The 27,534-nt window shown below is 39.8% G+C and overlaps 1 protein-coding gene across 2 annotated transcripts in view; it reads right to left on the bottom strand.

Moving 5' to 3' along the window:
• The window catches only part of ASXL3 (ASXL transcriptional regulator 3), a 134,750-nt gene that overhangs the window by 63,860 nt on the left and 43,356 nt on the right, over window positions 1-27,534 (bottom strand). Inside the window, exons 1-3 of one of the 2 annotated variants that reach the window (XM_086609256.1) lie at window positions 10,283-10,360; window positions 8,820-8,931; window positions 7,984-7,986 (exon numbers count right to left, since the gene is read on the bottom strand). In XM_086609256.1, the coding sequence (XP_086465382.1) occupies window positions 7,984-7,986; window positions 8,820-8,931; window positions 10,283-10,360 (193 nt within the window). Of the gene's footprint in view, window positions 1-7,983; window positions 7,987-8,819; window positions 8,932-10,282; window positions 10,392-27,534 lie in introns of those variants that run through there. The other variant, XM_086609255.1, reaches the window with a different exon arrangement.

Here is a 27,534-nt window from a genome sequence, read left to right as displayed (position 1 = left end):
TTAAAGCTTTGACAACAAAGTTAAACCAAGGAACAAGGATTGTTCTAATGGATGAAGAAACTGGAACTGAAACCCACTGAAACAACAGCTAGCTTTCCATTGCTGTCATCTCTTCTGCAGGTATGGAATGAATACCTCACTCTAGGCTGGTTCAGTTTTGTGCAACCCAAACCTAGTTCCCTCAGGGCTTTGAGAAACAAAATTTTTCCTGTAGTCTATGGCTAAAGAAATAGATACGTGAGGCTGAAATACACTGCTTGAAGAATTTTAAAATGACATGGTGATTAGAGAAAGTCAACTTCATTTATTAACAATGATATTTCCTTTCTAAAATACATTTTGTACATTATAAATATTTTCCATCATATATCTAGTAGCTTAAAATAGTAAAAAGCTATTTAAAATATTGTTTTCCATCTTTTAATTAAATTCCATTTCCACTTAAAACCAGCTTGATACAAATCATGGCTATAAACCTCACCATCTAGTAAATAAAATATGTCATTGTCTATTTTCCAAAAGTAGAAGTCACAAACATTAAAAATGCAAATACATTGTTAATTCATATAATTGCTTAATTTATATAGTCTATTCACTTTATTAGCAAAAAATAATACTAACATTCAGTTAGTATTAAATATTCACTTTATTTAGTGGATAATCAAGATATTAATTGTTTACAAAGCAATATGAACTGACTTTTCTGTAGGAAACCAAATATAAATATGAGACAGTGAATAAATTTATTCTTTAAAACATGTTCTGCTACTTAGTGATTTAAATCAATCTCTGCCAAAATCTCAATATACTACAATGGCTGTGACCACAGAAAATTGCATTTTTTTATTTGTTTACTTATATGAATAAAGTCCAACTGCTTTTCTCTGATTGAGTTAGAAGTAAAAAAAAGGGAAAATATGACAGAAAAATACGTAAGTGTTGAAGTGAATGCTGATGATCCTAGCGGAAAAAAACACGCCTTAAGAACAGAGCAGGCATTTCTGTTACAGAAATCAAAGAACATAGTAAAAGAAAAACAAATTCAAGACGAGACAGTGGTCTTTGTACATACGTACAACTTCGGAAAGCTGCAACTACTGTGTCCATAAGCACTGAAGATGCATGAATATTATCAGATCCATGTTCACCTGAAAAGCTTTATCAGAAAAGAATGCTAAAAATAAACTGGACGCTGGGGAGGAAAAGAAGAACCCTGAAAGAATGCAACAGATGAGGGGAAAATATTTGGGTAGCAAATAAAGAAGATTCACCATAATTGCTACAGTAGAAAAAGAGAACAAGAGCAGTTTTAAGCCTACAGGAGGCACTTCCATTTAGTGGAGAATAATTAGGCTCCATTCTTTAAATCGGCTTCTTCAAGGGCCAGGACTGAGTGAAAGAATGAAGCAAAAAGCAACTATTAAGCCATAAACTGTTAGGTTATGAGCTGGAAGAGCAGCTGGGTTTCTGAAGATAAGACCTCCTTAGCGAGTGTTCAGAGAGCGTTAACACGAATGATAAAATTAGAATTCTACAGCAAAAAGAGCATGTGTGTTGGGTTTATGTGGTGCAGTTTTCATAGTGGGGGACGGGCTACAGGGATGGGCCCTGTAAGGAGCTGCGAGAAGCTTCCCCTGCTCCAAGTCGGACCTGCCTCTGGCCAGGGCCGAGCAGATCAGTGCCTCTGGGAATGACATTTAAGAAGGAATAAAGAAACCTGTGCCATGTGGGACCTGGGGCTGAGAGAGGGGGGAGACGGAGACTCAATCCCGGCCTCCTGCGACTGATGGCAGCTGTGGCGGCACAGCCCGGAGAGCACCGAAGTGCCCCGCTCCCAGGGCACCGCTGGGTGGGCTCGTCCTGCCAGGAATGCTGAGGTGCGTTGGGCTGGTTGGGCCTGGCGTGGCTGCAGTGGCGAGAGGAGGGGGACATGGGAGAAACAACTCTGCAGACACCAAGGTCAGTGAAGATGGAGGAGGAGGAGGTGTGCTGGAGCTGAGATTCCCCTGCAGCCCGTGGTAAGACGGCAGCGGCCCCGTCGTGGCCCATGGGGCTTAATGGTGGAGCAGAGATCCACCTGCAGCCTGTGGAGGACCTCACACCAAAGTGGATGGCTGCGCCCAAAGGAGTTCATAGAGGACTGTCTCCTGTGGGAAAGGACCCCACGCTTCTGGAGATTAATGGTGGAGCACAGATGCATCTGCAGTCCCTGGGAAAGGACCCCATGCCAGGGCAGGTGGCTGCACCCTAAGAAGCCATGACTCCGTGGGAAAAGCCCATGCTGGAACAGTCTGATGGGTAAGGACTGAACTCCATGGGAAAGACTCACATCAGAGTTCATAGAGAACTATCTCCTGTGGGAAGAGACCCCACACTGGAGCAGGGGAAGAGTGTGAGGAGTTCTCCTCCTGAAGAGGAAGGAGCGACACAAACAACATGTGATGACCTGACCACAACCCCCATTCCCCACCCCCCTGCACCGCTGCAGGGAAGAGGTACAGCTGGGAAGAAGAGAGGGATAGGGGAAAGTGTTTCTAAGATCTGGCTTTGTTTCTCATCATCCTCTCTGAATATGACTGGTAAGGAATTAAATTAGTCTGTCCCCAAGTCGAGTTTGTTTTGCCCGAGGCCGTGGTTGGTTGGTGATCCCTTCCTGTTCTTATCTCTATCCTCAGACCTTTTGCTATATTTTCTTCTCTGCATCCCACTTGGGGGAAGGAGCAAGTGAGCGGCTGCAGTGTTTAGTTGCTGCCTGGGTCTAAACCACAATAGCATGTTAAAAATGTTTTTGACAACCTCCATTTAAAATAACTTCCTTTCTTCCATTTTTCCAAGACTAGTTTTGGCAATGATTATGAAAGACTATCATTTATAAAAATCATCAATGCTATCTTTTAATTTCAAATTTAATAGGCTATCTCTGTAACTTTTTAATTACCTTTTACCTTCCCCACCCAAGAAATATGATACTGACATAGAACATATTAGAAGATGTGTTTCTTCAAAGAAATAATTTTTATAGGAATATAACTTAAAGTTATTAGGAATAATTATAAACAGATTTATGTAACTAGATAGACAGAAAAGTTCCTAGAGTGCTTTAAGGGGCTTATTTTCCCCAAATAAATAGCACAATTAATTCTTATTTCAGACAGACCATACTGATTTAAAATCAAACAGCAAAATCAACAGCAGTTCACTTCCGTTTTTGTCACAGAAACCACAGCAGATGAGAAGGATTGTTTACCAATGGCCACATTACAAAACACAAATTAATATTGCTACCATATGCTAAAGACTAGAATCTACCTCAAGCATAAAATGTATGCATACACTCTGGAGATACGAAACTTCACAGAGAACTCCCTTAGGAAAACATACATACAAAATCTCTCCCTAAAATATCCATAAAATTCAATATTTTCTTTGGGTGACACATATCTACACTTGCATTGACATAAATGGTCACGCTTTGCCAACATAGATACATCAAGTAATTCACCTCCATCACTCTTTGATCTCTAGAGCCCAACTTGCAAAATCTGAACAATTCAGAACTCAACTGTTGCCATCAGCTCTTGAAAATGAAAACCAGTTTGAGAGTTGGTTAATTGCACAAGTTCGCCAACACAAGCAAAACCAGATGCATGTATCAAGGGCATTGCTGTGACTGTAATATTCTTTTTGAAAAGCAATACTTGCACTGTGAAATGATAAGTAATACTGAAGAGTATTTTTTGGAAAAAGACATCAAATATCATATTGGCTTGGTAGCTTGCACTGAATCACACTATATTCTCGGCACGCTTTTGATCCCAAACATTTCACGAAGCTTTGAAAACTGTGAATCCTTATTCCAAAGGAAGTAAACATTTTCCACTATAAATATACAGCCTGTCATCACTAACCCACCAATTTCTTCGGCCTCATTAACTCTACCATACAGCAAAAAAAGGCAGATGAGAAAGATCTCTCCCTCAAGTTCCACAGTATCTACTCTCATGAGTCCCCTCCAACGAAACAAACAGCAATTAAACTTGATCCTGAGTAGAGTATTTTTATTTTACACCTACCTCCACAGAGAGGTAAAAAAACCCCACCAAAACAAAACAAGACAAAAAAGTGAAAAGCTGTCTGCGTCATCCAAAACTCTGTATGTTTGAGCTGCTATTCCATTACTGCCCTTCTGCTTTTAGAAGAGCCTATCCCACATCCAGATGTTGTCATGTGCAACGGACATATTCAGCAGAATCGTCCAATATTATTTCCAAGAGTCAAGATGCTAAGGATAACAAGTTTCCCTGAATCGCCAGAAATTCCACTCCTGGAAAGGAACTGAACACCTAAATGGGGATTCAGGTTTCAAACAATGGTGAACATTCTTCACTACAGAAGTTATCCTAGTGGCTTGCTAGTCCAAAAAGCACAAGGTGTTCAAGAGCACAGTAGCTAGAAAGACAAAATTTCAGGATTCAGGATGAATCTGATCCTCTATCGACCATCATTTCATCTACTATCTCTAAGAAAACTGCCTAAGAAATTAATTCTGCCATTTCATGTTCGCAATTGAAGAACTTCAATTTGGTGAGTATTAAGGAAGTGCTGAAAACCAAAGTGTCTCAAGAGAAGTATGTTGCTCCTAGTTGGGCAAACATCAGAACATATGTTTGGGCTGGGACTGGGGAGGGAAGTCACGCTACTGTAGGAATTACTACTTCCTCCACAGTTACTTTATTGTGCATTCCATTGGCTTGCATGAAGACAATTTTTAATCAACTGCGCTCCGTGGCTGATGAATTAGCCCTGGCTTCAGACACCCTAGGGACAAATGCTTTTTGAGAACAGAACAATCTATTGATGGGCAAAAGGATATTATAGTCATCATTTTCCCAGGCAACAGTAATTGGGATTTTAGTTCTTTTACTGACTGCATCTTTACATGCTGACCCTGTATTCAAGGGAAATGGAATTTATAAAAAGATATGAGACTTCCAGGGAGCTTCTATAGAAATTCCATTCCAAACAAAATCAGCTGTAGCGTAAAGAGTTTCTTTAACATATGCCTTTGGAGAAGGTAGGGAAAGAAAAATTTCTCCACAGCATCTGAAAATCCTGAGGTGTGGCCATTCCAGTTGTCTTTTTAGCAACACTGATGTGGAGTAACAGCTTTTGCCAAGTCATGTGTTTATAACTGTGAGGAATTTTTATATTATTATGCTAATAAAATTGTTCAGTAGCCTGCATTTATACTGGGAAAAATGTGCCTGCTGGGAAATAATGTGATTTTTCTCTGAGTGTCAGCTGGTACTTTTTACTCCAAAAGCTGGAGGCTATCATCTATAAGCCTGCAAACAGACTGAGGCTGTTGCTTAGTGTTTCATCCTCTGCTTCCAGATAACTTTAAAGTGTCACTTTTTAAACTCTTGCTAAACAATTTCTGATCACTCTATCAGAAGTGATGCGTCTGGCCTCTAACACAGTAGAAACAAGAGCAAATAAAAATGTAATCAATTGGGTAATTAAGAATACAATGTGCAAACAATGTCCATCCTCATATATATTGCGCATACTAAGGCTGAAAGAAGACATTACATCTATCGACCTTTTCTAAAACACAAGTCAAAGAATTTCATACAGTGTTTTTTGCACTGAATTAAATGTTATTTTTATGCCACAGAATACTTTTCTGGAAAGAAAAAAAATCTTAGCTTTAGTGTGAAAAGTTTAATTGAAAGACACCTTGCTAGACTTGTTCTGCTAGACCAAAAATTTTGTATAGGAATACCTTTCTCAAATATTTACAAACCAATCAAGTCACCATCTCATCTCTGATAAACTAACTAGACTGTCCCTGTCAAATTTCCCAGAGCAAAGGAGGTACTTGTTCACTCAGGAATTCTTTTATGTCTTTTCTAAATCCTTTCCTATTTTTCTTAATTCTTTCTTACAGCTATAACTGTAATCATTTAACTAGTGCTATACCCAAAGGAAACACTGTGCCTATATTCTTTAATAAGTACTACCAGAATTATAGTCCAAGAACTGCATTGGACTAATTAGCAAAAGCATCTTATTCATGTTCAATTAATTTTCTATTGTGATCCTTAAGTGGTTTTCAGATTTACTGATTTATTGAATATATGCTCCCACTGTGCAAACGTGACCTTTTTTCTTCACTTTGAAGTCTAAAAAAATTCATGCTGTTCAACTGTAATCATTTGCAAGGCAATCAAGGGGGATCTCAACATTATTATTTATTATCAATAAATTTAATCAAGAAGGATTTTATACTTTTCAAAAAGCATTGACAAAGACATTGAACAAAGAGTGGTCAAATCACATCCTCAAGAGAACAGCAAAAATACCTACTGTGGATGGTGATTCCTATGTCTTTGCAGATCTAAGAATTTGTAATTTTCGATCCACTTAAAACTGGCTGCATTTTGCGGGCATGGTGCTGGTTTTAAGTCAAGTATTCTACACTGTAAATGAAATCACTTATAGAGTTCTACATATATATTGTTAGATACCTCTAAAACCAAAACTTTCAGTCTCAAGAAAAGCTATTACCAAACATGTTTGACAAAACTACGCTCAAAACTATGAGGTGACTGATACAAGATACACTGTCTTCAATTCCTTACTGATCACATCCAGCATTGGCTTTTCTATATGCAATATAGACTCACTATTGCCACCTTATTTACTCTTTTTAAATGTATCCACTGCATGACGTCAAAAAAAAAAAAAGTCTTGTTTTCAAAAAGTTAAACACATCAGTTTTCCAAGATTTGTTAAAGATTAAATATGAGGGAAAGTTCTCAGCTTTAAAAACAATCTAGGTGTAATTTGCTGCTCTACTCCAAATATTTTAAAATGTTTAATTTTAGCAGCTGCTCTTTCATGTCATCGTAAGTGCTAAAATTATTTTTATTACTGTAAACTGTGAAAATAGTATGCAGCCTCCTCCCAGTCAAAATCCAGCAATTTTCTACTTCTGGCATTCTGGCATTCTTATTTACATCCCACCACTCCTAAATAATTGCCAGGTTTTTGCCATGATTTTTGTTTGTTTAGAACAAGTAACATCAACTTTTGCTTTCCTGTCTGTAACTGTATTTACACTGCTTTCCACTGCTGTATTCATTTAACTACTGAAGGGAGGCCCTTCAGAGGGATTTGAACAGACTGGATCGTTGGGCTGAGGCCAATGGCATGAGCTTTAATAAGGCCAAGTGCAGAGTCCTTCACTTGGGGTATAAAAACCCCAAGCATCGCTATAGGCTCGGGGAAGAGTGGCTGGAGAGCTGCCTGGCGGAGAAGGACCTGGGGGTGTTGGTTTCTTCTCTGAAAGGGTTGTCAGCCACTGGAATAGGCTGCCCAGGGAGGTGGTTGAGTCCCCATCCCTGGATGTGTTTAAGAAAAGGGTGGATGAACTGCTTAGGGACATGGTTTAATGGGGGATTAAGGACGGTTGGACTGGATGATCTCTAAGGTCTTTTCCAACCTAGAAATTCTATGAAAATTCTATGAAATTCTTCCGGCTACTTAGAGAAATGCACATCAACAAAATGTCTGAGTATCCGACAGGGATTGTTCAAGAACTACAAATATGTATGTTCACTTATACATGCAGTATATACTACATAAGCATAAAACCACTGCACATCCAGAGTCTTTTAACTTATAGACATAATATATCAAAGAAAATGAATAAGCAGAGCCATTTAATAATTCTTGACTTTTGTTTTTCCACTGAACTTCAAAACTTCGGCACTAGTTCCACAACAACCTGTCTTAGGTAATTCTGTTACTCCTAAGTTCTGTTACTTTCAATGCTACTAGAAAGAAATACTGAAATAGCAGTATCAGTCCTATACAGGTACAGCATGGAAGTTAAGTTGCTCAAGATCAAAAAGGAAGTCTGTAGCAGAACAACAACATAAGCTGAGCCTTTTCATGTCCTTGTTGTGAACAGGACACCCTCTCACCACATACAAAGTGAGCCAAAACAGTAGGTTGCACTCCAGCAGTGGGAGAGGTTGTGAGGGAGCAGCAAAGAGACGAACTGATCAAGGAAAGGTTTATTTCAGAGGCCCTGGGAAGCTTGATTTTTGTATAAAGCATTCACTTTATAACCATTACATATGTGTAATTTTAATAAGAAGAATATTCATTTCTATTACTCGCAAGTAATGTTAGGTGACTGAAGAACTGTGTTTTCCTTATGAGTAATTATTACCTCTTGAAAAAAGAAAAAATATTTCTAAGGTTGCAATTTTCAAGTTCTTGCAAAGTTTCAGTTTGTCATTATCTCGGAGAAAAAAAAAAAATGCACAGGATTTGATACTTCAATATGTCTTTATGCAAACATGGCACCCAGGAGAATCTCCGCCTGAAACAAAAAATATACAGACCTTTGTCCTGTGCCCAGAACTCTACTGAGGGATCAATCCCACATGCCCACACTGAAATCAGTGAGATGTCTATCCAAGAACTGCAAGTCTGAAGCCCGGTAAGGAAAATTACTTTTTAGCTGTGGGGCCTAGAACAAAAAATTGTAAGCCAAAAAACTACCTACCCAAAACACATCTAAAAGCACTACTCATTGTTTTTTACAAATCTAAGTCAAATAAAGATACTTGGTGTTCCTAATTTATTTATAAGGCCAAAAAAGAGAGGGAGTCACTCAAAAATAGTTCCACTGAGTACAAAACATTACTTATACTGTTTAGAAATCACACCATGGAAATCTTAAGTAAGCAACACTTTTTCTTTTCCCAAAATATGCCCTCTAATATTGAAAGTAAAACACCTACCACCATTTTCTTCTCCATTATTATTGTTTGTCTCAGCCATTTCAGTGCCATCTAACTCAGATTCACATCCTAAATCCAATGTTCCATCAGAAGGGCATGTTGATTCTTCTTTCTACAGTTAAAAAAGAAAAAAATCTAAAATTAACACGAAAAACGCGATCATGATTCTGCAGCATCTCCAAAAATAGATTACTGTCATGTACTCTCATGCTCACATCACAAAAATCAGAAAAAAATAAAATATGCTTATGAGTTACTTCAGAGAAAGACATAAAAACAGACCTTCATGAAACAACTTGCAAAACAAAACAAAACAAGCTATTTTTTGAAGTCATAACATACTCTTTTTTTAAAAAAAAAAATCAAATAAAATGCAAGATCTTCCACTTTTTTTTTTTTTTAACTGAAACAGACTTCTTTGGCTGTTAAAAATCCTAGTTTTCCAGTTCAGTGTCCACAACACTGCAGCAAAACACAGATCCTTTAATGTTCCTCTTCTGCCTTTGCCTGTTTCCTGAATTCAAATAGCTGAAGCAACCTGGAGCTCACAAGCATGAGAGTGATTGTGAATACCTGGAATTATGCCAAGAATATCTCCCGATTTAAAGAAAAACAACAGCATTTGTTTTAGTAAATTAGGAAATGGAGCTTCTGAAAAATATTAATTCAGTCTTGGATACAGAATTTTTAGTTATCGGGAGTAGGCAAATCTATCTAGTTTTATATTTTTTAAACCCTTACATCAAACAAGTCTGTCATAAATTACAAAAGATCCTTCACCCCAGCCCAGAATTTTAATTGACTACATTTAGACTGCCAAACATATATATTATGTGAGAAACCCTTTCTTGTTTCTCACCTCTGCCTCACATTCCTCCACTCCTATTGTGAAGCCTCTCTAAGTTTGATCATGTATAGCAAGAAAAAATTTCCACCCACAGAATTCATCATATACATACCAAAAAAGAAAAATAAAGAGGAAAAGGAATAGAAATAGCATAAAGGCAAAATTCTATCAATATAATTACATTCCTTCTCAAAAGCAATAATGTAACCTGTAACATAAAAGCTGATTTATATTAGACTTGCAAATAATTTGCACTATTCAAAAATCAAACATTAATACAATTACTTAATGAGAAAGCCAGCGATCCTCTTGAACTTACTGCTCATAAAACAAAGGTCTTTCTGTGAACAACTCTGAAAAAGCAGTATTTTAGCTAAGCTACATGTTTTTCACACCGTATGCCAAATTCAAGAACATGTATATGCTTTCTAGGATAAAACATTCAATGTTTACTTTCCTTATAAATCCTTTTAAAAGACATCTGAAAGCAGTTAGAAGGACTATCAGGTCATTTCCTCTCCAAAGATTCTAATCTGTTTACCTTTATATCTATGGAGACATTCATAAAATGGATTAATAGCACTATGTACTTTTCATACACAAAATTTAAACTTACTTTGAGAGCGTAGAGTCCTGACTTCCCAGGGATTTTGAAGAATGTTCCATCACCTACACGAGTGTTAGTATGAAGCATTGCATTCAGGCAAGCTAATGGAGAGGTTCCACTGAAAAATAAAATCGTGCAGTCCAAGATTGAGTGCCTCTTGTAAAACTATTCCCTCAGTCTATTTTTTTTAAACTCATGCTTGCCTGGCTTTTTTTTGCTTTTTTTTTTTTTTTTAATTCTCTCAAGCCTGAAAACATCTACATTACAATAACAGGCCAGTTTCAAACTTAATCATATGCATCTGTCCTCTAGGCTTGAGGCAAAAAGTCTGTGAATTATAATTATGCTTTTCTTCATACAGCAACCAGCTCTACATTCTAAGAGAACCAAAGTCCAAATATTTATGTGAAATTACTTCGTAAATAACACCATGAAGCCTCATTTTTAAAATGTTACAGACAATGTGGCTGCTGCACATGAATGATCAAAACAGTACCAAGTTCAAGGGCAGCTGCATCTCATAGGATGAAAGGCAACAAAAGAATAATAAAGAGCCCAGGAAGAACACATTTAAAATTAAAAGTGATATATAGTTAAGCCTTTTTCTGGCTTAACATGGTCAGCATGCACTCCTATACATAAATACAAGCACATTTGTACCTTCTATTGAGCACTATCTTTTCTAATTAGAGTTGGTTTAAAGATTAAGAGATTGACCTACTCAAGGTAGTAATTGTAATACCACTGTGGAATGCATGTTAAGGGACTATTTAAAAAGAAACACAACACATTAAGGAAAAAAAAGCACTTGTACAGAGATGTCTTTCTAATACATGCACGTTTACATCAGAAAAAGAAAGCAAATGTTTCTACACTAGCTACGATTATGCTACTCTGAAGAGTTGATCTAAGAAATGGTGGGGGAAAGGTAGTCGTAGATTGGTTTATTTCATTTAAATTTAAAAAATAACGTACAAGATTTATAGATGCGCTATCACATCTTTGTCGCCATTTACTGACTAATGTACACGGTGTACTCGGGGACTGAATCCGAAACTGTGCTTCTTCCCTGGAGTCCCCAGCCTGCACGCACGCTTATCTTTAGCCACGTAAATATATTCCACTTGGTTAAGTGGAACAATGCCTGTGCATTGAATTAAGTGTGTTGCTAAGTATTTCAGGATTAATTATATACTCAACTATAAACCAGGAACAGGGCTTCAAAGCTCCATCAGAAACTACTGTTCTTTATTACGCAATATTGTAACACAACACCCAATCTTTGTTGAAAATTGCATGACTGATCTTTTTTTATAAATAAAACTGGACTGAAATTGCCACCTTTCATATAATGATGCTTTCTGATGACTTCCATGGCTCTGTTACAACAAAATTCATCCTTACTGTACATGTATTGATTTAATGGCAAGATGGATAGTGTGGTAATTGCTCTTCTGGTAAAAATGAAACTATAAAGTGTCCTCAGGACAGAAGGTCCTGACCAATACAATTTATTTACTAATGGTCACCTAATGTATCACATTACGACAACTAAAACCAAAAAGTACAGGTAAAAATGTTGCTTTTTGATAAACACATCAGATATTTAACAGATATCTATTTTACGAGTATTCTAAATATAACGATGTGATATGAAAATTCTGACAGGTTTTTGTTGTTTCTTTTTTTCCCCTGCAAACAAAACTAATTCGACATCTGGTTTTGATATAATACTATAACAGAATACAAAACTAAATACGGTAGAAATACCGCTAGCAGTAGCACAGAAATCATTAAGATATTTCATTGTGTTTAATGATTACTTAAAACAGTTTTGGAATAAGTAGGATACTTCTCTTTACACATTTTCCTTATTGTATTAATGTTTGACAAGCAAAGACACAAAGCACTTAATAAAGTGGTTCTAGTTGCATAATTTCTTCCATATGTTAACAAACATAACGTGAAGCGATTTCGACACTCACAGTCTTGGACCTTTTTAGTGAAACATTATCACAGATTAAGACTTTCTCTGCAAGATAGAAAGAACTTGCTGACTCTGCAGTGGAAGACAAACTCAATACATCAACAAGAGACAAAACTGTGTGTGCATGTATGCGTGATTTGTATCCTTCTCCCATTCCGATGTAGATATTCTGGACTTCATACTTATTTTTAGATATCATTAACCAATTAAAATGACACAAGATGAATGAACCCAAAATAGAGGATTTGGCAATACCTCATGACCACTACTGTGCTCACAGCAGATATCTTAATCTTCAAAGTCTAGCCAACTGGCAAGTGGACAATAGAAACTACTCTCTGACTTACAAAGAAATCTGTATCAGTTACTGAGCCAAGACGTACTTCAACTACTGTTATGCTTGTTTCATACAGATATCTGCAATTCCTAAATAATTTGGCATGCAACCAAAGGGCCATATCTACCCTTCTTGAAAACTGAACTTGGGTATGTCTATAATGAGCACAAAACAAACCACACATACTTAAGTTGCAAATGAATTAATCATCTGGACACCATGGGGTGGGATTTATTTGGAGCTAGCAGCTCAAACTGAAATTCCATAATGCCCTCCCTGTTAACCAATGACTTGCCTATTCTGCTGTCAGCACAGGCATCCTTGAAACACTACATTAAAAAGCCCAAACGCTACCCACAAGGGATGCTGGAAACACTTGCAATTCATGCTATCACAACACATGGGACTGCGGTTAGAAAAGCCAGCAATCAAAGATCCCATGATGCAGACTGATGTCTGAATCATAGCGCAGTTTCTGAGGGATCTGTACTACTTATCACATGCTTTCTAAATTCTCCTACAGCCTGAGGACATATTCGTTCTGTGCAGAGCTGCTGGCATGTATTAATACAGCAGCCAAGGACTGTCAAATATAAGGCAGAGTATCTTTGAATGTCAAAAAGGCACAGCTTGACCTAAGTTCTTGAAACGCTCCAAATCAGTTCAACTTTGACTCACTTAAACCAAATTGGATACAATAATACTCGACTTTGTAACTTGAGATCTGCGAATTTTTAGAGCCATACCATATTTTAAATCAATATGCTTCAAGTTTTGTTGCCATAGTCTAGAGGATAGGAATATATTTACCATTTGCAGCCTTTAGATGCAGAACTTTCATACTATTTGTCACCCTTTGGATGAGACTGCTTTAAACCACTGTGGTATTCTGAAAGTCATTCATATGTTGGAGTCACCCTCTGTCGCACTATGTCTTTAAGACTGATCATTTTCTGCTTGTATGTTTATTTTCCATACATATATACACACATACAAGCAGTACACCCACACTCACACCCTTTCAAAAAGATTTAAAATAACAAAGTTACTTACTTTCTGTAAAGGTGGTATGAAGTCGCAACAACCGGCAACATAGGAAAGAGAAAAAATTACCGATTAGCCTTCCAATATAAAAGTTACTAATACAATTTGATAATTTAAAAACACCAAGCATTTCAACATTTCATAAATGCCCTTCCTCAGAATCACTATAAGTTGGTAGTAAACAACACAGCCCACTAAATACAATCACAAAGCTCCTGTACATTATCAAAGCAAGCTTCTCACCCCAACTCCCCCAGTCAAAAGTATCTCCAATATTTTGTGATTCTGAGCTCCCTCTACTGGTGATGCACCCCGTGTCACCTGAACTGAAATGCCAGACTACACAGTCTTGACACACAAAACTCTGCAAAAACATGCAGTGGCACTACAGATTTCAGCTACTCTCTCATCTGCCACCCTCTCCAAAACTCTATAAAATCTGTAAAAGCACGAGTAAAAACACTATTTATTTTTATATTTTAAACTTTTCGAACACATTTTTGTCAGAAAGACTCTGAAAACTTCTATGGTAATACTTTTAATTCTAATGGTCTGTGCTAGACTGTTTGCCAAGAGAAAAAAATTATGACCTTGGAAAAAAATATGTTTTAAATATGGAAAATAAATTGACTAAAGCCATCCTGTCCAGACAATATAGTGTAGCAGACACCGAAAGTCTTCTGACATTACGGAGACAAGGCACCTCGGGTCCTGCAGCAGGTGGCATTTCAGCCACAGCCCCCCTGCACACACCGTAGTCCCCTCCTAGAGTTCACAAGGGCTCCTGATGCATTCCCAAATCAAACAACAACTGCTGTAAGAGGAGCACTTAGCTATCGTAAATGTGATCAGTATTTATTTGCTTGAAATCATCTGCGCATTTTATGCAGATCCATAAATAGTCACAAGGGACTAACAATTTTTCCTCGCTGCTGGAAACAAGGTAAAACAAAAAGGCTTCAGAACTAACTTCCAGACCTGATATGAAGTCACACAGAATAAAATATGCTTATAATGCATGTAAGTTACACCAGTTCGGGAGAGTTCACTAGCCCCCTGAAGAAAGGACCTTAAGTCAGAAATAACATGATGAACAGGAGACAGCATTTAAAATCAACAACATGAAATTCAATCAAAAGAAATGCTAAGTGCTATACAATGGAATGTGGAATCAAATCCAGAAAATGCATATTTTCACAGCAAGTCCAAGGGACTGACACCAGCACAGTAAAATGGATCAGAAGGTAATGGCACCAGCAACCATATGTGTCAGTCAGATTGACTGTTGAGAGACACAAGGTAAATATTCTCTTACCTCCAGTGCTGATGGATACATATCAAATTCTGAGCCCATTTAAAGAGAAGTATAGGCAAAAAATCTAAAGAACATGAATGATAATAGGCAAAGAAAATAAGATTTATGACGGAAGGCTGTAGAAAACACATTTGTGTGGTCCAGAAAACAGAAGTGTGAAAGAAGGTGTAATTGTAATTTTTCACAAAAATGTAAAAGGCTGTTGGAAGTAAATGGAGACAAACATTCTTCACGGTCATTGCAGGAAGAAAAATTTCACAGATAGTCTAAAAGTGTGAATGAAGCTGTTGTTGTTTTAGTCAACACCAGAACAGAGCAGGGAAGTCTGTAAAAAGACTTTCATCAGAAGATCAAATACACACCAGTCGTGGCTGATACATATACTGGAACCTGGCCCAATGTTTGTAGGACTCTTTATCTCTTTAATAAGCCAAAATTTTGTTTAAGCCTGAGGTTAACCATATACCTTAAGTATACTTTTCCAACATATACAGCAGCCAGAAATGCTAGAGAATTGACCAGATGTCTAGATACGCACTGCTTGCTTAAGTGTTTGACAGAGCAATGCATGCAATACTGGATGACCAGCACGATGAAACCAAAGAAGCAGCTTTCCCACAATCTTCAAGGAGTCGTGTGCCCATGGTCTTGTTATCACGTGCCAGAAAGATGTCCGCACTTGCCTTACAAGATCATAGACATGACCTACCTTGAGAGTGACACACAAAAACACCAGGAACCTATGCAACAAGATCAAGACATGAAGACAGCTGTCCTATAGATCAAGAAGACAGGTAAAACGCTGCTGACCACTCTAGAGCCGCTCTCCCCCCACAGCCATGCCTTGGCCGAGCTGGCAGTGCTGCAGCAGCTGTTAGCGCTGGGGCTGAGGCAAGCTCTTCCAGTCTGAACTCAGGAGGAAGAACCAGGAGAAGTTCAGTGAACAGAAGTCTGAAAAAAACCCCAGACATTTTACTGTATTCAAACGGTACAGGCTCCTTCCCTTGGCACAGAGGGAAGCAGAGAACACAGAGTAAATGGCTGAAAACAATGCTGATGAGTGCAAGATTTTCTGCCAATTATCTACAAACTTTTCAGCAATAAAATCTTCAAGTTAGTCTAAACAAATCAAATGACATGATGATGAAGTCTCCACTGTCTTCCCTGGTTATTTTGTAGATGTCTACACGAGAAGACCGCAAGCAGTATATTCGCTTTCTCATCCAACATTAAACACAGATTATGTGTTCCAGGTAAACTTTCATTCAGAAACATCCTTCTTTCAATAGCAAAATCATGGACTAAACATGTTAATCTAAACTAAACCAATTGAAATTATTGAACAGAAAACTTGATTTCAACAATCAATTCAAATCTTGCTTTTGATTTTTTTCCATTTATTTTCCTATTGCAAGGCTAATTTGTTTATTGCTTGAAATAATTAAAATATCCTAATCAGCAAATAAATACAGCTTTAATGTAATATTTTTTTCTCAACAGAAGACTATAAATGCATTCATCAGTTATCTAACTTAACTTACAAAAATTAATCATAGAATCATAGAATGGTTAGGGTTGGAAGGGACCTCAAGGATCATCTAGTTCCAACCCCTCTGCCATGGGCAGGGAAACCCTCCACTACACCAGGTTGCCCAAAACCTCATCCAGCCTGGCCCTGAACACTTCCAGGGATGGGACATCTACAACTTCTCTGGGCAACCTGTTTCAACAGCAATGACATCTTATTAACTAAATCATTACAAGTGTATTTATTCGTGTTAAGTCATTTTTGGCAAGAAACTGGAATTCGATCAGAAGATTGGCTTTTAAATGCTGAATGAAAATATACTAGATGCGTTGAATATAAAAGAAAAAAAGGAAGACTTTTCAAAATATTACATATCCAGCATAATTTATTAAACAATAAAAATATATCTGCTAGTATGTAGGTAGTAGGTAGCTAGGGAACCATCTACTATTTTTATGTAAAGACTAGTGAAACTGTAGAGCTGTAGATCTCAGCCTCTCATACAAAGTTTTTATTCATAAATTGGAACAAGAAAAAAGCATTTTACTTTCTGAACTTCCAAACGGCTTCTTACAGGGCCTACTAATGAGAATTACAGAAAACATTCTTGATACCTACAGTTGGTGTGACTGTCAAAACTATTTATGTTCTGAAGTCTTAACCACTTAAATAATAAATAAAGTCTTAAGCCTTAAACAGTTACTTGCTGAAGTTTTATAGGAATTGAAGTGGGGAGATGTAGAATATTATTTACATAGATTGAATAAACTATACTTAAGGTTTATTCCTAGTATAAGCTCTCCCAATGGGATCTTTAAATATACTTTAAAGGATTAAAAGATATTTCTTAAAAGAAATATTTTTTTAAGTTTAATTTTAATCGATTTTATCCACGTTACCTAAATTATCATCAGTTTTGCTCTCATCTGGGCAGCACCTTAAAGAAAATGTTTAAATCTCTCATCCTACTTACGCTTCACACATGGCACGTGACTTTCAGCCTTTGAATATCACAAACACGGCTACTATTCTTGAGCAGAGCAAGTATGCCAGAAAGCTCACAGCTATCAGGCAACAAGACAGACCAGTACAGCTGATTTGACTGCGGTCTCACAGACTGCATACAAATTTCAAAAGATGATAGGGAAAAAAAAATTATATATATTACTGACATAGCTTCATACTCAACCCTCGTGTAGAATCATAGAATCATAGAATGGTTAGGGTTGGAAGGGACCTCAAAGACCATCTAGTTCCAACCCCCCCGCCACAGGCAGGGAAACCCTCCACTACACCAGGTTACCCAAAGCCTCATCCAACCTGGCCTTGAACACTTCCAGGGATGGGGCATCCACAACTTCTCTGGGCAACCTGTTCCACTGCCTCGCCACCCTCAATGTAAAAAATTTCTTCCTTATATCTAATCTAAATCTACCCTCTTTCAGTTTAAATCCATTGCCCCTTGTCCTATCGCTACACGCCCTTGTAAAAAGTCTCTCTCCAGCTTTCCTGTAGGCCCCCTTTAAGTACTGGAAGGCTGCAATAAGATCACCCCGGAGCCTTCTCTTCTCCAGGCTGAACCACCCCAACTCTCTCAACCTGTCTTCACAGCAGATGTGCTCCAGCCCTCGAATCATCTTCATGGCCCTCCTCTGGACCCTCTCCAGCAGCTCCATGTCCTTTCCAAAAGGTGCTTTGCATGGAGCTGCTCCAGCAGCTCCATGTCCTTCCCAAAACAAGAATATAGATTTCTTGTTTTTCTAAACCAGATGAAGATGGAGACAAGAATACTATTAGTATGATGGAAAAAACAAGGACCAGTACAGACATGCTAAAATATAACACATCTGCCATAGATACCGTGTGACTGTCTCACAGGCTAGCAGAACTTACCCATCAGCTTTCACTGAAGTTAAAGTAGTAAATCCCAAATATCTAAAGTGATGATCTTGAACCTTGCCCTTTGCAGCTTGTGAGGAAGTTACAAGCAGTTGGAATCACAGTCGACTGAAGTGTCTGATATATCACCAAGAAACTGAATCTTTTCATTGTCCTTCAAATGTGAAATAATCTGGAGCAATACTGGAGAGAAATTCAACATGGATACTAAGTTCAAGCCACGTATCATGAACGGGTATTTTTTGCATTCCTTAGCAGGAAATCTCATTTACAAATCACCTAGTCTGGTTTTACATTTTGAATTCACCAAACGTGGAATCAGGGAAGAAGTTAGAACTGAAGCTGCTTTCACAGAACTATCAGGTGTCCTATATCTCTTATGAGACCATCTCTGAAGCATTAAACAACACTGTCTACCTATCCTCAGAGGAGTAGCGGAGCAGCCACCCAGAGAGACACACAAAGATTATTCAAGTCTGTGAAAGGATATACATAATAAACAAATATTAGAGATTATGCCACTACCCTTAAGATTTATTTCTATCACTTCTAGGATCCTCCTGTATGAACCAATCTCCCTCTGGGCCTCTTGTACGTGTACATACAGCCATTGTGTGCAGTGATTGATTACGTGACAATAACATGCACTATAAAGCACAAATGTAATAAACCTCTTCCTGTATGTTGTCATGTTAAAACCAAGGTGGACAGGTGAAAGAAACTGCTAGCTGAGGGCGAATGTGACAAAAGGACAAGGGATGCTGGTAAGAAGAGGTTGTTTCGTTTCTTTGTTCAGGAGTTTGCTAGACTGGTTGCATTCACCCACAGACAGTCACAAGTGACTAAGCGATCACACAATCTTAGGTTTGTCAGTAAAGCAAAGCTGTCATGCATGACAATCCATAGTTTTTTATTCTAATTTTTTCTCAGGAGCTAAAAGTTTGGCTTACTTTTACAAATGACGGCATAGACTGCTGTTTTGTTTTGTGTTTTTTTTTCATTTCTTAGCTGTACTGCAGCACTATGGTATAACTGATCTTTCTTTTTTTCCTCAGAGGTAAAGACTACTGAAAACACATCGGATCTGCCCTCTGCTCTGTACAATGGCCTTTCATAGACACTTCAATCAAGTTCAGCATTTCCACCCTTACCTTTAGAGCACTCTGTGGTCTGAGGCCAGGCTACACGAAGTTCTGGTACCCTACAACACTGATAATGAATCTTTTTGGTATCTAGAGGGAACTGTATTGTATTCCCTGCTGCTGGCAGCCTGGGAAAAATTCTGATGGTGTCAAACCTGGTGACAATAGCAATAGTAATGTTCCAAGAAGAAAAAAAAAAAAAAAAAAAGGAGTTCATCTGTGGTGAAACCAGAGCTTTATTACGACTCGTCTAAAACAACAAAGTGAAAAGCCCTGAGAACAAAACTTCATTGCAAATCTCAAATAAAAGTTCTTCGCAAACCTCAGTACTCCTAAGCCTGGAGGTTTTTTCTTTTCTTTTTTAAACCATTTTCTCTCACAATAAAGCCTTTATATACAAAAGTTCCAGAACCTGTGTTTCTGAATAGAATTTTATAGTCATTGCCATGGATTTTCCCCAAAAATATTTTTTCTTAAAAAAAATATTTTTGAAGGAAAAAATTCCTATGGAGAAACAAATTTACTCTAAGTTTATAATGTATCTGAAAACAAGATGTTAGCAGTATAGCCGGTAAATCTGAGAAGAAAGAAGCACACAAATATATCGTATCAATGCCACATTATACACTGCAGACAGAAAAATACAAACATGCTTTCCTGAAATTTAAATATCCCTACCCATTAATTTTGCTGATTAGCCTTGTACTTTTTCAGCCGTGCCTCTGAGTAGGTCTCCCTAAGTATCTCCAATGTCTGAAAAGTATGCTTGAAATATCATGACACCTCTTTAAATGACATTCACATATGGCAACAAGCGTTCCTTGACCAGAAAGGAAATGAGAATACAAATTTTATAGAGAATGTTTACACTTTTCCATGTTCCATAACACCTGGGAAAACCTCGGATTTTAATTCTTTGTGAAGAAAAATCTCAAAGAAAGGATATATATAGTAAATGCATCTCTATACTTTGAATCTTTCCCATTTCATTAGATGTAGTACAAATAATATAAGAAAAAAGCAACACTAACCAAAAAAAGACATTTTGAATATGTTTCTGAAAGATACAGGCAAGGACTAAAAGAGTACCTTTTGAAATCATCCTAAAAGAAAAATGTTTCAGAAAGAAAATTATCCCAAAAGAACAAGAAATCAGCGTGTGTCAGAGATGGTCCCGACAGCCAAGGTGTCCTCTGGACTGAGAACATCCTCTTCATTCAACATCACTTGAAAGAAACTATTTCATTTCTTTGTCTAACAAATTCTCATAGTGGTCAAATAATACAGTTCTCTCTGACAGCTACTTCCTATTCAAGAATATACATTTTTTTCTTTTCTCTTTTAATAAAATATTTCCTTTTAATAGTTTTCACTGCTTTCATTAAAAATCAGTACTGTATATTTAATTTTCTACTCTAATACCTATGATCATCAAGAAGGACAAAATTATAAAGAAAAGAAAAAAAATAATTCCTGCCACATGAAAGGAACTCTGGAATAGAGGTTAAAAAATGGCTTTCTTAAAGAAACCATGGTTTTGATACATATGATGTCTTATTTTAGTATCAGATTTCACAGGCCCTTGTGGGTTTCAAATACATATGTTTAGAAAAATGAAGTAATGACTGTGCTACAATAAAATATGTACTAAACCCAAGAAAAACACTGCCACAAAATGTGCAATGTATAAAATGAAAAAAAAACACCCCACCCTTCCAAATATTCTTGGCTTCAAGTTTGGTGAAGCTTACTCTTCAAAAAAAAAATTAAGGTGGAAAGTAAAGCGACTATGCTGAACAAGACATAGTCAGTAATCACTGAATGCCTTTTGGCCTCTAAAATCTAATCATCCAACACAAGGGACCTCTATGAAGTTATCCCAAGTTCTCTTGTTTAATTTGGCTTTTTAACTGGCCAGTCTCCACAACTTTCTCTGTAGCACTTTAAGAATATCTTGTGTGTATTACTGAAATATAACTGGAATTGCTACATCTCTGGTCCTACTTATGCTTCACACGTGGCACATGACTTTCAGCCTTTGAATATCACAAACACGGCTACTATTCTTGAGCAGAGCAAGTATGCCAGAAAGCTCACAGCTATCAGGCAACAAGACAGACCAGTACAGCTGATTTGACCATAGTCTTGCAGACTGCATACATATTCCAAAAGATGATAGGGAAAAACACCCATTATGGAAAATAAAAAATATACCTCACGCCTGAAAAAAAGTTACAGTTGCTATTTTTAAGAGCAACCAGTACAACCAAAGTTCACACACTGATATAACTGAAGCCTCATTTACGTTGGAAGGAACTTCCAGAAGTCATCTAGTCTAACCTCCTACTCAAAGCAGGATCACTTGGATCTGGGTCTTGTTCAGTCAAGTTTTGTGCAATCTGCAAGAATGGAGACTTCACAGCCTCTCTGGACAATCTCCTCCTGTGCTTAACTGCTCTCACTGGGAAAATATTTTTCTCAGTATCATATCAGAATTTTCCGTGTTCCAATTTGTTTCTGTTGCCTCTCATTCTTTGCTTCTCATGCTGTCACGGTGTAACCTCCAAGAAAAGCCTGGCTCTGTTTTCTCTGCACCCTCCCATTAATGAGCTGCAGACTGCCATGGGATCCCCCCTGAGCCTTCTCTTCTGCTGTGCGAACAAGCCCAGCTCCCTCAGCCTTTCCTCATACATCATACGCTGTAGCCTCTGGCCATCCTGGCGAACCTCCACTAGACTCACTCTGCTATATCAATCTCTTTCCTGTACTAGGGGGTTCACAACTGGACACGGTACTCCAGATGTGGTCTCAGATGAGAGGGGAAGGATCAGTTCACTTGAGCTGCTGGCCAAGCCCCTGCTAACATAGCCCAATATGGCCTTGGCCGCCTTTGCTGCAAGGGCACACTGCTGGACTAACATCTGGCGTGTTAACTGTCAGGACTCCCAGGTAGTTTTCTGTAGAGCTGATTTCTAGCCTGTTGGTCCCCAACCTGTGCTGCTGCATGGGTCACTATGTCCCAGATAAAGGAGTTTGCTCTCGCCTTTGTTGAATTTCATGAGGTTTCTGTCAGCACAATCCTCTGCTGTCGTGATCCCTCTGAACAGCAGCCCAGACTTCCAGTGTACCAGCCACTCCCTCCACTCAAGGATCATCTCCAGTCTTGCTGAATGTGCACTCTGTCTCACTGCCCAGGTATTTAACACCAGCATTCAACAGTAACAGCCTCAGTATCAATGACTGAGCAACACCACTTAGTAACTGGTCACCAACTGGAGTTAACACCTTTGAGCAAAACGCTTTGGGCCCTGCAGTCCAGGCAAATTTCTACCCACCTTATTGTCCACTTATTGAGTTCCTATCTCACCAATTTGACTGTGAAAATACAATGGGAGATGATAGCAAAAGTCTTGCTAAAATCAATATAAACACTCCCTGCTCTCCTCTCATGCACTGAACCAGTCATCTGATCATAGACAATTAAGAGGCTGCTCAGGCATGATTTGTCCTTGCTTATTCATATTTGCTTTCTGCTACACTTGCTTGACTTTCTGTGAATTGGAATGGGCCGTTCTCATTCACCAAGGAAGATAAAACAGCCTTCCTGGGCCATTTTGACCACAGTCTAATGATCAACCACAGCCAAAGTGGTCATCAGCCTTCACAACTTGAATCAGTTCTTCCTTTTTCATGCGTAACAAGGCCAGGACAGCATGTCCCCTCGTTGGTTCATCAATCACCTGCAGCCAAGGAACTGACTTTCAGGAATGTCCTGGCTTGCTTGCATCCCCCACAACTGCTATGGCCTGCAATAACTGCAAGGCCATCAGCAGCTGAAGGCCTCATCTACTTCTTGGACAGACGGTCCTGCAGCAGATGCCTACCACAACATTACTAACGTTGTTCTGCCTTCCGATCTCTCTTTTAAGTGCTCGACAGGCTCAGTTTCCATTCCGAGGCAAAGCATGGTGCACTCCTGCCCCTCCTTTGCATACACTGCCCCTCTTTGCCAGCCTGTATCTATCCATGGTAGCACTCCATTGTGTGAATTATCCCACCATGTCTTTGTAACCCCAGGGAGCTCGGCAAGTACACACAGACTTGCAGTTCCTACTGCTTGTTCCCCATTCTCTGTACATTTGTGCACAGACACTTTAAATGGACACCCCAGTCATACTGACTGCACAAGGAAAGTTGAAGGTTTCTCCAGTCATGTTGTTCCCCAGACACTTTCTCAATGTTCCCCATGCCTTCACTTCTCTTCAAATTGCAGCAACTCTCCCATTAAGTAGCTACTTCAAAGCCCTCCAGAAAAGATTGCTGTCAGCAAAGATCTCCTTGCCACACTCCATCCCATGATCCTGTCTGTGTTCAGCAGTGCTTATTTCTCAAAGAGGGTACCATGGCTCTGCCTCTGACACCAGCCTGGAGCTACACTTTGACTTGAGGGATGTGCCCTCTGACACCTGAGCATTTCCACCTCACTGACAGGATTGAGAACACCATTTGTGCCCTTCCATCCTTGCCCCAGGGCTCTGCCATAATTTTTTACATACTTGGGCTCACTCTAGTAGTATAATGGTGGCCTCATTGATGAACAGGCAAGGGGTAACATCTGAAGGCTGGACAAGCCTCAGATATGTTCATCTGGAACATCTGTGATTCAAGTACCCAACAAAAGTAAACCTCCAACTATAGCAAGTACATCAGGTTGGTAGATAGGTGCCTCTGTCTCTGTCAGGATATGGTCTCAAATAACTATCACCCTCCTTCTTCACATACATGTTTGGTTGAGCCTCAGCTGGCTCTGATGTCTCTCCCAACAACCTTGTCCACCTCCTTCCAGGGCACTACGCCTATCCTTCTCTGCAGGCAAAGAATCTTCCTTCTATTGCCAGAAGTCATAAATTTCCAACTTCTCAATTTCAGGAGTCTGTATCCATAGCTTGTTTGAAAATAATCTCTAGCTGTCTCTACATCACATCATCGAGCTTGGGTTCTTGCCTCTGCAAAGATCCTGTTGATCTCCTGTTTGTCCATTTCACGCTGCACAGTCTACTCATCTTCTCCCAGAGCTCCTTCACCTGTGTGATGGGTTGATGTAAAGAGGTTCTGGTGACAGGAGAGGAGATTTGCTCCCTGTGACTTCCCTCGTTTTGGAACCGGGTCAGACCCGGTTCTGGCCATCAGATCGATCTCCCATCCCCCTCAGGGATGAGCCAATCGGCACCTCTGCGAATTGCCCTATTTAAGTTGGGACAAAGGAACTGGAAGAGGTGCTTTGCCCAGGAGTAAGGAGAAGGGAGGAGGGTGGTGCTCCTCCTCCCCGGCTCCCAGCCAGGCGGCTGCCCGTGCCAGGCCAGCACCACCTGCTGAGGATGGTGGCAGCGGAGCCAACTGGGGAACTCGGGGAGCGCCCTGCTCCCAGGGTGCCTGCTGGGCCAAGTTCACCCAGAGAGGACTAAGATCTGAAAGAAACGGCCACACTGACACCAGGTCAGTGAAGATGGAGCGGGAGAAGGTGTGCCGGAGCTGAGTTTCCCCTGCAACCGGTGGCGAGACAGCAGGCAGCCCCCCTGCGGCCAGGACAGACTCAGTGGAGTAGAGACCCACTCGTGGCCTGTGGAGAAGCCACGTTGGAGAAGAGATGCCTGAGCCTGAGGACAGTCGTGGAGAATGGGATGCACAACAAGGTAGAGACGCATCTAGAGTTCGTGGGACAACCCATGCCAGAGCGAGTGGCAACAGCTCCCTAAGAATCTGTGACTGTGGTAAAAGCCTGCACTGGAGCAATCCGATGGGGAAGGATTGCATCCTGCGGGTAGGACTCACGCTGAAGAAGTCTGTGGATTTTCCTTGTGAGTAGGGGATCCACTGGAGCAAGGGAAAAGGGTGTAAGGACAACTCCTCCTTTAAGAAGAGGAGCGGCAGTAACAACATAGGATGAACTGACCTGCACTCCCCCATTCCCTGTGCCCCTGCGCTGCTAGGGGAGGAGGTAGAGCCGGAAGAAAGGAAAGGGGGGGAGGTGTTGTTTTTGAGATCTGGCTTTGTTTCTTTTCATCCTCTCAAGTAACTGGTTTTGTTTCTCTTTATCCTTTTAAGTAACTGTTAATAAATTGTTTTGCATTATTCCCAAGCTGAGTCTGAGTCTGTTTTGACCGGGACCATGGTTGGTGGGTCCTCCCTCTCTGTTCTTGTCTCGACCCTCAGTCCTTTTATTATATTTTTCTCCTCTCCACTTCACTGGGGAAGGAGTGAGAGAGCAGCTGTGTGGAGTTTAGTTGCCGGATCAGCCTAAACCACGACAACCTGGCAACTCAGCACCTTGATAAGAGTGCACTTCCCATGGGTGAGGCCACAGCCATCCCTAGTGCGAATCCTAGACTCAGGAGTGCAGCCCAAGACCTGGAGTTCTTTCTGGTGTGCCAGGAACAGTTGCTGGTGACCATGCTCTATAGCACATCAGTACCATCGCTGTGCAGTCCTAAGCAGTCCCACATTGTCCTCAGCTAATTTTCTGTACCCTGTTGTGCCCTTCTTGTACTAACTGCTGTGATAACTGCTAGGTCTCTTAGTTCCCTTGGTTTCCTGGGCTCTGGGAGCTGCTCCTCAAGCTTTCATCAAACAGGTGGTTGATCAACAGTCAGCTGAAAACAAAATACATAGGTAGTCCACAACCAGCAAGCAGCTAACAAAAGTTGTCTTTAAGCGTTTACAGAGACAAATGCCTCCATAGGCTGGCCCTGACCTGCAGCAGCAAGCCACCGAAGTTCCCAGAAGCAGGAGCTCCCAGAGGATTTTCCCCGAGGCTTCCTGAAGAAGCAGCTTGGAAACCACTGCAATGGCTAGGTATCTGATTAGCTGTCTCTGCTGGAAAGCTGAAACACAGTGACAAAATGTACTGCAAAAGAACAACAGGACTTCTGAGCTGCTGCACCACCCACAGAGGAAGCCCATGCAGCATTTGACAGTGGTTTCATTAACTGTCACACAGTGAAAAAGGGAGCAGAACAGTTGCCAGAAAACCACCGTGGGCCTGATCCAGTTCAGAAGGCTAAGTAGGACTTCTACTACTTCTACTACTTCTACTTTATCATGCTATGTCAGGAATGCAATCCTGATGCAGTCACAGCTTCCAGCCATGCTGGTCCCCTGGCTGATTAGAAGAACCTCCAGCCTCTCTTGTCATCCACTGCAGGGGCTTTTGTTACCGCAGGTGTGTTCAGTGACAAGACACCACCCTGAAGTTATGGCAGTGATAGTGCATCTGTGTACCTGTATGTAAGTCATTGGAGTAGTTTCTGCTTTCACCAACACACTTTGCACTACGATTAATACTGGGTTCATGCCACTTTCAGCCAGCTCTGCCACTCCAAGCAGCACAGTTTCCTCTAAGGTAGACTGCATGTTTCTGCCTCCATACCATCTACTCCCCTCTTCCCTTTTTATTTTTTTTTTCCCCTTTAAATCTTGATTATTTCCCCAAACAGCCATGTGAATGCTTGTGCCAGCACCCAGGGAGGTGGGTAGCCCAGAACAGGAAAAGCAGCTTGGAGAAAGCGGGATTATTCTTTCAACTGCAATATTGGTTTACAGTAACTGGAGAAGGATGGCCTCAGACTTACACAACTGGTTCCCATTTCAGACTCCTCAGAGCAAGGCCTGTGTTTCACCCTTTGTCAGTAACACAATGTGCTCCCTCCAGCCGCTCCTGAACCTACATGCCAGATGCATCTGGCTCGCCTGAGCTGTAGCCCCTTGGGTTGCTACATCTGGCACAAGAAGACGCAGAGGAGTGGAGAGGCGGAGGTACCACCCTGCTGAGGGAAGGAAAAATTACCAAGCTTGAAGGAGCCCCACATCCCTGCACTTCTTCCACTCAAGCCTAATGTCGTGTTCCTGCTCTCTCATGTGATTTCAATGTAGTTTTCCAATCTCTGTTATTAAAATCAATTGCAACTAAATTTATAAAATTAGAATAGGTGTTTACATACAGACATTTCCTT

This window comes from Tauraco erythrolophus, chromosome 3, assembly GCF_009769465.1.
Source record: "Tauraco erythrolophus isolate bTauEry1 chromosome 3, bTauEry1.pri, whole genome shotgun sequence".
NCBI classification, from domain to species: Eukaryota; Metazoa; Chordata; class Aves; order Musophagiformes; family Musophagidae; genus Tauraco; species Tauraco erythrolophus.
The sequence above is the reverse complement of the archived record's forward strand: the minus strand, read 5'-3'. Positions and strand labels throughout refer to the sequence as shown.